This window comes from Gorilla gorilla, chromosome 5 (genome assembly GCF_029281585.2).
Source record: "Gorilla gorilla gorilla isolate KB3781 chromosome 5, NHGRI_mGorGor1-v2.1_pri, whole genome shotgun sequence".
In the NCBI taxonomy this organism is placed as follows: Eukaryota; Metazoa; Chordata; class Mammalia; order Primates; family Hominidae; genus Gorilla; species Gorilla gorilla.
Genome location: NC_073229.2, coordinates 163548521 through 163562696, shown reverse-complemented (window position 1 = coordinate 163562696; position 14176 = coordinate 163548521). Strand labels below are relative to the sequence as shown.

The 14176-nt window shown below is 42.7% G+C and overlaps 1 protein-coding gene across 1 annotated transcript; it reads left to right on the top strand.

Annotated features, from left to right (window-relative positions):
* Positions 1 to 634: 634 nt before the first annotated feature.
* CITED2 (Cbp/p300 interacting transactivator with Glu/Asp rich carboxy-terminal domain 2) lies at positions 635 to 3055 on the top strand. Its single transcript, XM_004044758.5, has 2 exons — positions 635 to 884; positions 1345 to 3055. Exon 2 carries the CDS (start codon positions 1353 to 1355, stop codon positions 2181 to 2183), a length of 831 nt encoding a protein of 276 aa, XP_004044806.2. The 5' UTR covers positions 635 to 884; positions 1345 to 1352; the 3' UTR covers positions 2184 to 3055.
* Positions 3056 to 14176: the final 11121 nt, after the last annotated feature.

The window sequence follows — 14176 nt, the reverse complement described above, 5'->3', positions numbered from 1 at the left end:
GGAGGAAAAAAATGCATCTACACGCGGTGATCTAGAGTAGGTCTACCCACTGCCCGTATGAAAACACAAAGGCACAGCCTAGGAAGGCGCGCTCAGGAAAGGGCGCATTATTTGTCCGGGTCTTTAAAACCCAACTCGAGGAAGCACAGCCATTCTTCGCTGCCTGCGGAAGCTTTTGCAAAACCGGGGAGGCACAAGGGCACTCTGGAGGGCGGGGGGCGCTGGGCGAGTCCCCTTTTCCCGTAGAGAGCTGGGCAGATCGCTAGGTGAACCGAGTGAGAGAGCTGGGGGTGGGGTAGATCCAGCCTGAGGGGGGCGGTGAGCTCTCCTCGTTGCTATCCCGGCAGGCTCTACCTTCGGGCGGGGCGGCAGGGGAGGATTTTCCCCCTGCCTCGGGGGTGGCTGAGCCAACCTCGCGTTTCTGGGCCGGGAAGAAACCAGAGTCGGGGGGCGACGGGGCGACCGGGCGGCCCCCGGGACCCGCAGCCTCTGCAGCACGTGCCGCGGGCGGCGGGGACGCGGCTCCCGAACCCGGTCCAGGGTGTTCGCGGTGTTCCGGAATCCGCGTCTTGGCGCCGCCCGCCCTGGAGGCTCTCGCTCCGCCCTTCCGAAATGCCTATATTAACTGTGGCCAAAGCCCTAAGAAACACAGCTCATTGTTGGCAGCTGCCGGGCGGTCCTGCAGAGCTGTGAGGGCAGCGGAGGGGAAATAAAAGGGAACGGCTCCGAATCTGCCCCAGCGGCCGCTGCGAGACCTCGGCGCCGACATCGCGACAGCGAAGCGCTTTGCACGCCAGGAAGGTCCCCTCTATGTGCTGCTGAGCCGGTCCTGGACCCGACGAGCCCGCCCTCGGTCTTCGGAGCAGAAATCGCAAAAACGGAAGGTAAGCGCGACGGGCGAAGCTGGCTGGGGCTCTTGCCAGCCCAGTCCTCCGAGGGCAGGGTTTGCCCGGAGGAAGAGCGTGAGGCGAAGCTGGGGAATAATAACAGGATGTGCAACAACAGGATGAGGAGGGCTGATTTAATGCCTGAAGTTCGCAGCAGGGCTACGGGGTACTTCCTTTATTAGGCCACTTCGGGGAGCAGAGGGGGTGTGAGCCCGGGTCCCCCCGCCCGATCGCGGGGGAAGGGGCTGTTTGTGCAGCGTCCGGCTGTGTTACGAGTGGCAGCTCTTCCGTGGTGGCTAGCCCGGGTGCACAGGCTGCTAGTGGGATCTTGGGGGTGGTGGTTCGCAGCCGACGTGCGCCCGGGAATCCTGGGGGGCAGAGGCGGGCAAAAGTGGGGTGCGCTGTGGTGGGCGACACGTGTGGCGCGGCTCTCATTATCTGCCCTTTTCACTTCCAGGACTGGAAATGGCAGACCATATGATGGCCATGAACCACGGGCGCTTCCCCGACGGCACCAATGGGCTGCACCATCACCCTGCCCACCGCATGGGCATGGGGCAGTTCCCGAGCCCCCATCACCACCAGCAGCAGCAGCCCCAGCACGCCTTCAACGCCCTAATGGGCGAGCACATACACTACGGCGCGGGCAACATGAATGCCACGAGCGGCATCAGGCATGCGATGGGGCCGGGGACTGTGAACGGAGGGCACCCCCCGAGCGCGCTGGCCCCCGCGGCCAGGTTTAACAACTCCCAGTTCATGGGTCCCCCGGTGGCCAGCCAGGGAGGCTCCCTGCCGGCCAGCATGCAGCTGCAGAAGCTCAACAACCAGTATTTCAACCATCACCCCTACCCCCACAACCACTACATGCCGGATTTGCACCCTGCTGCAGGCCACCAGATGAACGGGACAAACCAGCACTTCCGAGATTGCAACCCCAAGCACAGCGGCGGCAGCAGCACCCCCGGCGGCTCGGGCGGCAGCAGCACCCCTGGCGGCTCTGGCGGCAGCTCGGGCGGCGGCGCGGGCAGCAGCAACAGCGGCGGCGGCAGCGGCGGCAGCGGCGGCAGCGGCAGCAGCAACATGCCCGCCTCCGTGGCCCACGTCCCCGCTGCAATGCTGCCGCCCAATGTCATAGACACTGATTTCATCGACGAGGAAGTTCTTATGTCCTTGGTGATAGAAATGGGTTTGGACCGCATCAAGGAGCTGCCCGAACTCTGGCTGGGGCAAAACGAGTTTGATTTTATGACGGACTTCGTGTGCAAACAGCAGCCCAGCAGAGTGAGCTGTTGACTCAATCGAAACCCCGGCGAAAGAAATCAAACCCCCAACTTCTTCGGCGTGAATTAAAAGAAACATTCCCTTAGACACAGTATCTCACTTTTCAGATCTTGAAAGGTTTGAGAACTTGGAAACAAAGTAAACTATAAACTTGTACAAATTGGTTTAAAAAAAATTGCTGCCACTTTTTTTTCCTGTTTTTGTTTCGTTTTTGTAGCCTTGACATTCACCTCCCTTATGTAGTTGAAATATCTAGCTAACTTGGTCTTTTTCGTTGTTTGTTTTTACTCCTTTCCCTCACTTTCTCCAGTGCTCAACTGTTAGATATTAATCTTGGCAAACTGCTTAATCTTGTGGATTTTGTAGATGGTTTCAAATGACTGAACTGCATTCAGATTTACGAGTGAAAGGAAAAATTGCATTAGTTGGTTGCATGAACTTCGAAGGGGCAGATATTACTGCACAAACTGCCATCTCGCTTCATTTTTTTAACTATGCATTCGAGTACAGACTAATTTTTAAAATATGCTAAACTGGAAGATTAAACAGATGTGGGCCAAACTGTTCTGGATCAGGAAAGTCATACTGTTCACTTTCAAGTTGGCTGTCCCCCCCGCCGCCCCCCCCACCCCCGTATGTACAGATGATAATAGGGTGTGGAATGTCGTCAGTGGCAAACATTTCACAGATTTTTATTTTGTTTCTGTCTTCAACATTTTTGACACTGTGCTAATAGTTATATTCAGTACATGAAAAGATACTACTGTGTTGAAAGCTTTTTAGGAAATTTTGACAGTATTTTTGTACAAAACATTTTTTTGAAAAAATACTTGTTAATTTATTCTATTTTAATTTGCCAATGTCAATAAAAAGTTAAGAAATAACTTGTTTTCTAGAAGTCATTTGGGGGTGGTTGTTCCCTTTGGTGGCTTTTTTCCCCCCGTCTTTGAGTTGAACACTATTGATGAGAGTAAGCATTCCAAAGGATAAATTACAGGACACTAAAACAGGTCATGATGAGCTTAAGCGGAGAGCAGGATTTAACATAATTGGCATAATGCTTCATTGTTATCATTGTAACATGCCTCTTGGTGTGCTTTAATCAAAAGCTGCAAAGTTGTCACATTCCTTTTTTTTTTTCTTAATTGCCATCATATCAAGTGTACTCCAGAGTTAGAAAGTTTGCAATACTCAACATTATCTTTTTCAATGGGCAGGAGGCAAAAAAAATCAAGTGTTTCTGTTTATACCTGATTCAACTACTTAAATGGAGGTAGATTGGAATAATATACTGATTGATTGATGGGGGTGGCATTAAATATAAATCTACCTTTATCTCCAGTGATGAGAGTTTTATTTCTCAGCAAAAGTGCCAAGGATAGGTACATATTTTCTAGCGTGATCTCTGAAACAGTGTCTGACTGGTTTATAGTTCTGAGAAAGATGGGGCAGAATTCCACTTTTTGAGGCTTTCCGTTTTGTCCTATAATATTTAAAATGTACTCAGGTTGACTCAAAGGTCAAATTACAATCTTTACAAGATGTTCCCTCTTTAAGCATGCCCTGTTTTCCTGAATTCTGAGTTTTCCTGTTGCATGCATGGGATGCAAATCACCTGAAAATTATACTTTAATTTTACCTAGATAGATGTCTTATCAAGACGATAGCTACAACTAAGTGGGTATCAAGTTTTGCCTTATATAATCAAGCAAAGGAAAAAGTAATACTGTGAAAATCTCAAATTATCCCAGGTGGAAGGAGAAGGAATTTTATTTTGTTTTCTCTTTAATGTTTTCATGGCTTATCTTATGTTTATAAGAGCGACACACCTACCTTCAAGAAAAAATACAGACTTTTGTACGCAACTTACTAGGGGAAGTAAAAAATGTAGGTTGAGGAAAATCTTATAAATAATGCTTTAAAAGAACATTTCATTTAGACTCCGATTCTCATCTTAAATTCCATATTTTATAAGAAATCAGGAGGAGCGGATATTTAGAAGTGTTACGAGAGAGTAAGTTGGGCATAAAGGCTGCTTTAAGTATAATTCAGATCACCTACATTTTATAATTCTATTTCCAAGGCAGACCATGTAAAATTAAAATGCACACACTCCACTGGGTTTTATATACCTCTATAATTGACACTTTCTTCTTTAAAATTATGTTCAAATAAATATACTGAATCATCCAAAACTCTTTTTACCCTACTTTAAAAGCTGATCCAGATTTCCACATTAATAGTTAAAGCTGAAGTTTTCTTCAGCTAAGACATGTCAATACTAAATCTGCAATCAGCAATGAATCTTTCTGGCTAAGCATTTTCACAGTAAGTTTTTCTTTCTTTTTTTTTTCCAGAGGCTCAAGTGAAAAAATATGTTTGCATACATATTAATACAGCAACTCCAATCCTTTTTCACTAGTGCCAGGAAAAAAGGAAAGTGATTAAATGCATTTTTTTTTTTTTTTTTTTTTTGCATAAAGAAGCAAAAGAATTGTCTTGCCACCACCCTTCACCATTTATTCTGCCAGGGAATAAGCCACAACACCTGCTCTGTCACTAAATTCCTCCTGCTGCTCAAACGCCGGAACACGTATGTGGAGATGCAGAGCCCAAGGAACTATTATTAGATCTTGAGCCCATCCCTACCAGAACAGAGGACTCAAACAGAGGAGCTGGGCTAAAAAGCACAATTTGTCTTCAGTACAAACACAAACGCTCCCCCACCCCAATTCACTTGAGTGATCTCTGTTTCATTAAAAACTCTTTCTTGATCAACAATTGAGCAGATTCTACATGATATCTGCAGGTCTCTTAAGCAGAGAAAAATAACTCCTTGTTTCAACAACCTGATTAATGAAACCTGTACAGTGACCTAGATCACCCGGCTACTGGCAGACATTTGCAAAACCTTTTGTGGTCTTGCTTCCTACTAAGTTGCTTATAGCATATGGGGAAATTTGACCTCTGTACCTTGGCTGTGTGTCAAAAAGTTCTAATATGATACAAGAGAGCTTCTGTTCTTTAAGCTTTGCCCAGAAATAGACACTCCATGCTTGATTTTCAAGAAGAGATCAATGATAAGCTGCAGTGCAACCTCATAGCTACGTGTCAGAAAAATAAGTCCACATTAATAAAAACGTATACTTCTGTCTTGTGCCTGATAAAATCCTCGTGACAGTATCTTTGCGGGAGCTGATAAAGACGTTAGAGCTATGGATGGGTCTTTGAAGAACAGTTACCTAATCACCACTGTTTATGGGGTGCTGGGCTAGAGCACTAGTAGCAGAAGGCTGACATCTATTGTGAGGTTTATGGTCTCCATGACTTTTACTACTGTAAACGCCTGGGATGGCTATAAATTGATGTCAACATTAAAGGCCAGATCCTTTAGAGAAAAATATTAATCCACTAATCTATTATGGGTGGCCAGCTTTGCAATAAAAACTTTGCAGCCCCGGACCATTAGGTGTTTTCGCCCCCTTGTGGAATTTATTTAGAAGGTCAATGAAAAGCTGTTTCCTCAAGAGCTTTTTCGCTTTATTGTTTGTTTTGTTGCCATTTCTGAAGACTTTGTTTTCTTCTTTGAGCAAACAGCACATATTCGAGCAACACATTTTTTAAATCAAAGAAGATTCCAAAATAAACATCCTTTATAAAATAAGAATATTTTACTTACCAAAAACCTTAACCTATGATTAAGTGTGCATAATTGAGATTTGCCTCATATTTGAAAATATGCATTACCTAAGGGGTTTTCTTTTAAAAGTGTAAGGAGCAGTGGTTTGGGCCGATGCTTTAGCCTGCAAACTGAGGGGATGGCAAACCCTCGGCGCCTCCACAACAGGACTGTTGATTTGCAGTAAGGGTAAATAACAATGCATTTGATGGTATGAGGTTGGAAAGGTGGAGGGAAATATCCAGGAATGCAGAATGCAATTATCCACATTGGAATGTGACCAAGCCACCAGCCCTAATCTTGTGAAAGGACTGCAGGATCTTTAATGAGGATGAGTGTTGCTGTCTAATTGAGTCAGTAAAATTTACTTTAAAATAAACCGGGCAGATAACATTGTCTCCAAACAATAAATAAATTTAGAATTCAAGGAATTTAAGACCCATGCCATTGGCAATTTTTTCCTCTGCAGTGGAGTTGTTTTGCTAGCATGAAAGCAGCAGTACACCTCTTCAGAAATGCATGCTTCAGAGATGGTATTTATCATTTTGGGACTGTACCACTATCATCAAAATCAGCGCTCCCAGGCAGGTTGAGGCTGAGCCTCCAGAAGAGAACAATAGGTAGCACATCAAATGACTTAGCCAGTGAACCCCTATTATCATGGGCTCTGTTTGTCTTCTCCCCCTAGAATAGAAGGAACAATGGCAATGTCAGAATTTTAATTGCAATGGACTGGCTTAAATTACTTGACCTATTTTTATGCAGCAAGGAGAAAAATGATTCTTTTTTTTTCCTGGTAGCCATACTTTTAATTTAAACTGGAAAAGGAAATATAAGAATATTTTCCATCAAATAACATACTGCTGATAATTTTAGTTTGCCTTGTAGTGAGACCTACTTATATTTAAAAAAAATATTAAAACATCTGAAATAAAGAACTTCTTCCCTTCCCAAGAAGAAATTAAACTCATAAGTAATGCAGTAATGCTAAAGAGTGAGAAAATATTCTAAGAGCGGCTGGCGTGAATTTCTATCATATTTTGATATTTATACACAATGAAAGAAAAGCTATGATAAATAAGAGTCTGTTGTGTTGAGGAACTGAATCCATGATCCTTGGGAAAGAGAAACTATCAGACCGACCTCTTCCACACTGTCTATGAACAAATAATGACTTTTTAGCGGCTGGATTCTTATCAGTTACTTCCTTCCCCTAGATGAGCACTAAATGAAGCAGCCCCAGGAGGCAGTTAGTGGTGCTTTTTGAGAATTCAGCTTGGCTAAATCAGGACTTGCAGAGTGAGCAAAAAGCACATGAAAGAAAGATGGACGGTGAATATTATTACTTGCATTATATGTTATTAGTTTTCATTAGGCTGAACTAATCTGAAAGATTAGTGAGGCAGGGGCACAACCAGGGGTGAGGACTGTGGTTCACGGAATTCTTGGAATTTTCCCATGGTATCACCATTGTGCTCAGCCCTGAAATCCTTTCCTTTCTTTCCTCTACAGTAGAGTGGTTACTTGATTACATTTTGGGTTGCTGAACAAAGCCGACAGGGGAATCTGTCTCCTGAGGAGCCTGTAGCAAGGCAAGGTTAGCGTGGTGCGCATTGCAAGAGATATGCAAATAGGCGAGTGGCTTTTGAAAAGTTATTAGTGCCCAAAGAATTCTGCCTGTCCATTCCTGAAAGCTGAGTGGGGAGCAAAATTAAGGCTTGAGTGCAAGTCAAACTAGCACAAAATCAGGAAAAGTCAGCCAACTCCAGATTGTCAATACTGTTTTTATGAACACATGCTACAGTGAAGGAAATGGGATTGGAGGCTATTGAGGTCTTTTCTCTTTGGGTTTTCCTATGGATTGGTATAACATTTGACCTTGTGATTTCCTTAGTCACTAGGCCACAGAATTTTATTGTTGTTAGTGGTGGTGGGGTTTGGGGTTTGGTTTGGGTTCCGTTGGGTTTTTTGCTTCATGACAGTTGCTATCTCCTTAAAGCACATATAGTATACTTCAATTGTGCATACACATTCTTAGATCACCTTGTAAATATGGCCCCGTTGCATGTATTTTGGATAACTCTTGAAAGGAGGATAAGCAAGATGATGACCAGTTTCATATATCTCTCTTCACCCTATGTGTTTAGCAAACATAAGGACGATGAGGCCAGTAGGTGAAAAATGATTGAACTGACTGTTATATTCCTAATATGAACTTAAATATCTAAATGTTTCTAAGATCCCCTTCTGACACCATTTTTTGGATCAATAGTTCTCAGCTGGGTAGAGGTACCTCTCAGGATGGGGAGAAGGGAGAGAAAACAGTAACTTATAAAAACATATTCCATACTATATTTGGACAGATGTTTTAATACACATTCTTTTAGTAAAACAAAATGTAGAAAGACATTTCAAACTCTTATTATTTTTTTATTTTTTTTTTTGAGACAGAGTCTTGCTCTGTTGCCAGGCTGGAGTGCAGTGGCGCGATCTCAGCTCACTGCAACCTCCGCCTACTGGGTTCAAGCGATTCTCCTGCCTCAGCCTCCTGAGTAGCTGGGGCTACAGGCACGCACCACCACGCACAGCTAGTCTTTTTGTATTTGTTGGCCAGGATGATCGCAATCTCTTGACCGCGTGATCCACTCACCTCGGCCTCCCAAAGTGCTGGGATTACAGCGTGAGCCACTGCGCCTGGCCTCAAAATCTTCTTGACTGATAGGACATAGATTTTTAAATGGTAAGAAACACTGTTTAGACTGCATGGGATCAAATCGAAGAAATTTACCCTTCAGTCAACATCTCTTAACAAATCTCTCTGTTGACCATAAGTTTCCTGTGGCTGCCTTGGTTGAGCACTTACTATGTGACAGATATTGTGATAGGCACTTTACATACATAATCTCATTTAATGCTCACAATATGCTTGCAAGATTCATGATATTCTTCCAAATTTACATAAGGAAATTGACATTTAGAGAGGAAGTCAACTGCTCAAGGACAACACAGTAGCAGATAGAGGAGCAGAGTAGTTTCCAGACCTAGCTTCCGAGTCAGTGCTCTTTCTAAGACGCAGTGCTGCTGTGATAAACCAAATGACACCTATTCTTAAATGCCACTGATTGTAAAATGATCAATTTAATAAGTGATTAAGAAAAAAACCCATTACATTACATGAACACAAGTTCTAAAATATATGAACACAACTATACCATGTATTTATCCGTACAATCACACACCGTTTCCTTTTGGAATTCACAAGATTCGGGTCTACGCTTTTTCAAATTTGGTATAAAAATTCCTCCAAATTAAGTGTGACCCCTGAAAGTGCATGAGTAGCCTCATGGTGAGCTGCTTACCCCTTCTTAATGTTTTGACCTCGTTAGCACTTCAAGTCAAATGAAAGAATATCAGTGATTTAAATTGCAGTTTCAGTTTTTTTTTTCCTTAATTGAATTCCTTCTTGCTGGAAATAAACAGTTTCTTTCAGAAATTAAGCCAATGCCTTACCCTCCCAATTCTATACTCTATTAAATGAGAATGTTAGTTACTAAATTCTGGCACATAAATATGACCGCTTTACAACTTGCCCAACTGCCTGCCAGCAATTATGTTTTAATATTGATTATAAGATTCAGGCTGATTTCATAATGTTAAGATTTTTTTTAAGTACATGTTAGAATAAAGGAAATACAATATTTAGTTACTTTACACTTAACTAATCTTCCTCAATTTATCCAAAGTTTCTTGATGCAAATGTAAATTCACATTCTCTTACTTTGGTCTTCTATGGAAATGGAGAACTCTTCTATTAATAGTTACTGAAAAGAATAGTAGATCAGGAATAAAAAACATAGGTCTAGTCTTAACTCTGCAACCAAATAGCTGTGTAATTTAATCGTTGTTGACTCAAGTTTCTCCATCAGTAAAATGAAGATGTTTAATTAATACATCTTGTATTCAAATTCTCATGAAGAAAACATAAGCCCGTTCCTATCATTTCTCCTCCTCTGAAAACATGGAGTACAATATTATAAGACCATCTCAAAACCTGTTCCATCATTCTTACCATTGTTTTTCCAAGCTCACCGTGAGTCTGTGGGTGTGCCATAGACCTGACCCAGTTGTGTCAACTTTCCAAAGATTGGAATCGTCTCTGTAAATATTCCCTTTCATTGCCATAATGAGCACAAATTTTGGCTACTGAGATTTATCAGCCTGCAAGCAAATGCCAAAAAAGCTTGCCACCCTAGGAAATATTTCCAGAACATGACATTGCAAATTTGCTGATGCAGTTGTTTAAATTATGTGTGTGTGTGTATGGTGTGTAACTTACTGAAAATAATTCGATCAATTCTTTATTTCAGGTTCTGTTCAGGTTCTGTTTTATATTCTTACAGATTAATTTCACTTTTCCAACCTCATAAATAACAAACTGTATAACTATTTGAACTCTCTTCCTTTCAAACATCTTTTCCTGGGCCACAATTATTATCGTCATCATTAGCATGACTGTTAGTATTATTTACTTTCTCAGAGAGGCAATCCTATATACAATGCTAAGTCAGAGGAAGCTAGCATGTGTTGAACACTATAATAAGCAGATACGTAAGAGTTTTCAAGTAGTTAAGAGGCATTTGTCTATATCCATTTATCTATTTCTCCCTCCCCAACTTTACAACACCACATTCCACCAGTTTGGGAAATCAATTATTTAACTAGATGATCAACTAATAGATTAGTTGAAAATTGTTAAACAAAAGGTGTATCATAATACATAACTATCCAGGAAATAATTATAGACTGACATGTAAAAGTAATGTAGCTAAAGAACCATGATAAAGTTACAAAATATTTGTTCCTTTCATCACTTAACCACTAGATGGAGCTAAAGGTCTGCAAATTCAAATTTGCGCTTTTCTCCTGAGCTGCTGGACTGTCATTTCCTTAAAGAACTTGCCCCCATCCCCACTTACCATTTCCTGTTTCTATTACTGAAACATAAAATATCCTATGTGACCTATTTTAACCCTCAAAATTAAAAATATGTCAAGGTCACCCAAATACACTCTGCCCAAGCATCATTGCACGCTACAGTCTAATAAAAATAGGAAATTGACAAAAGATGTCTTTGAGCAACTCCACTTTTTTTTCTTCTTTTTTTTATTATACTTTAAGTTCTAGAGTACATGTGCGCAACGTGCAGATTTGCTACATAGGTATACATCTGCCATGTTGGTTTGCTGCACCCATTAACTCATCATTTACATTAGGTGTTTCTCCTAATACTATCCCTCCCCCTACCCCCCACCCCACGACAGGCCCCGGGGTGTGCTGTTCCCCGCCCTGTGTCCAAGTGATCTCATTGTTCAGTTCCCACCTATGAGTGAGAACATGCGGTGTTTGGTTTTCTGTCCTTGTGATAGTTTGCTGAGAATGATGGTTTCCAGCCACATCCATGTCCCTACAAAGGACATGAACTCATCCTTTTTTATGGCTGCATAGTATTCCATGGTGTATATGTGCCACATTTTCTTAATCCAGTCCATCATTGATGAACATTTGGGTTGGTTCCAAGTCTTTGCTCTTGTGAATAGTGCCACAATAAACATACATGTACAAGTGTCTTTATAGTAGCATGATTTATAATCCTTTGGGTATATACCCAGTAATGGGATCACTGGGTCAAATGGTATTTCTAGTTCTAGATCCTTGATGAATCTCCACACTGTCTTCCACAATGGTTGAACTAGTTTACACTCCCACCAACAGTGTAAAAGTGTTTCTATTTCTCCACATCCTCTCCAGCATCTGTTGTTTCCTAAGTTTTTAATGATCACCATTCTAACTGGTGTGAGATGATATCTCATTGTGGTTTTGATTTGCATTTCTCTGATGACCAGTGATGATGAGCATTTTTTTCATGTGTCTGTTGGCTGTTACATAAATGTCTTCTTTCGAGGAGTGTCTGTTCATTTCCTTTGCCCACTTTTTGATGGGGTTGTTTGTTTTTTTCTTGTAAATTTGTTTAAGTTCTTTGTAGATTCTGGATATTAGCCCTTTGTCAGATGGGTAGATTGCAAAAATTTTCTCCCATTCTGTAGGGAGCAACTCCACTTTCTTCCCCTTTTTAATCCCTTCCCTTTTTGAAGTGTTCTTCTGCCTTCCATTTGCTCAGGTATCAGTGGCTCAATTTTCTGCCCTGCTGGGACGTTTATATCTTAATAGAGAAATTTTAGAGAGAGAGCATTTAAAACTAAAGGAAGAAACTTTGAATGGTAGGATTTTGTGCATCATTCAGAAAGATATTTGAAGGTCCCTAAGCTTTTCTCTATCTTTTTCTGACCCTGAAATCATTCCTTTTTCCTGTCTCTCCTACCTCTCAAGCCAGTGCTATTCAAAATCTTATACGAGGCCCTTTGCTCCTACCTTAAATATTGGTGTTTGCCAGACTTCTTACCTCACCTCACTAGTCAATTTCATCTATTTCTGAAGGGCTCTGATATCACCTAGATATTGAGCATTTCAAAACCCAGATGTCCAGCCCAGACCTCCCCAATCTCTGCTTACTACTGAATGAACACACACACGTGCACACACAGACACACACACACACACACACTGACGTCTGATACACATTGAAGTAGAATATGTCCAAGACTTTATTCAATCCTCTCTCATTCACTTCCTGTGTTCTGATTCCTGGTTAATGGAACTGCTATTCATCCAGACACTGAAACCAGAAATCTAGAACTTTCTTCCATTCCTTCCCTCTTCTTCACCACCAGCCAAGCTACTTAGTTACCACATTCAACAAACTTGCTGTGTTTGCTGTCCACCTGCCTAAAATGTGCTTTCCTTCCTAAACCTCCCTTAGGTCTTTGTGAGAATTTGCTTCCTAGATGGCCATACTAAGTAAAATGGAAAGCCATCTCCAGCTTTTCCCCATGGCATGCCCTATCCCTTTAATCCTGATCAACTTTTCCCCAGAGCACTGCCAAGGGTGTTTAAAACTCTGTAAAGGCCCGGCGCGGTGGCTCACCCCTGTAATCCCAGCACTTTGGGAGGCCGAGGCGGGCAGATCACGAGGTCAGGAGATCAAGACCATCCTGGATAACACGGTGAAACCTCGTCTCTACTAAAAATACAAAAAATTAGCCGGGCGTGGTGGCGGGCGCCTGTAGTCCCAGCTACTCAGGAGGCTGAGGCAGGAGAATGGCGTGAACCCGGGAGGCAGAGCTTGCAGTGAGCCCGGATCGCACCACTGCACTCCAGCCTGGGTGACAGAGCGAGAATCCGTCTCAAACAAACAAACAAACAAACCAAAACTGCCTGTAAATTTTTTGACACTCATCTCATCAAAACAGCATTAGGCCTCTTCCCTGAATCTGAGGTTCACTTATGGACTCTCTTGCTGTGTAACTTTCAAGACTGAATAAGAAAACACCGCATAGCTTCCCCTTGGTTCTCTTGGGACACACGCCTCTGGAGCCCTGGGCTACAATATAAGAAGTCCAGCTACCCTGACACAGCCATGCTGTAAGGAAGCCATGCCACAGGGAAAAGCCATGTGTAGGTGTGTCCACCAGCAGCAGCAGCCAAGGTTCCCAGGTGATAGCCACTATCGACTGCCTCCAGGTGCTTCCAGGGTCCAGCTGTCGTGTGCCAGCATCTGTAGCATCTTCCCTGTGGAACCCCCAGGTATTATACGTTATGGAGCAAAGTCCTTGCACTAGCTCAGGCCAACTGAAATGGTGAATCTGGGCAGCCATGTTTATACCATAATGACCCTGTCTCCCAATGATACAGCAGATTGGACTAAGGGCAAGTAGCTGTCAGGAAAGGCTAGCACATTGGCTGGCCGCGAAAACTCCAACAAAGAGACAGAGAAACTATAGTCAAAGAAAGCGTGGAGGTGTTTTTAGTGAAATTATCTAATATTGACCCTGTAATGTCCTCTGGAAGCCATGCACTCATACTGAAGAGCAGAGAAACTGGTTTGCAGAAGTCAGCGGGAGAGTGGAACACATTGCCTGAACAAAGCAATAGTAAGAGACCATCTGGTGCTAAATCAAGATAGATGGAGAGGGAAGACACATCTGTCCCGGGCAACTTCCTGGTTTCCTGATTAGCACCCACCATACCCACAGTTCCTGTGAGATGTGCCTATGCCTTTTGTAATTTGTCTAACTTGAGGGATTTTGAGAATATCTGTTTTATTACTCTGTGCTCTTGCACATGCTGCTCCCTCTGCCCAAAAGGCACTTCCTCATCTTCATTCCTTTGCTGAAATGTCCTTCAATACCCACCTTAAGTATCTTCTTCT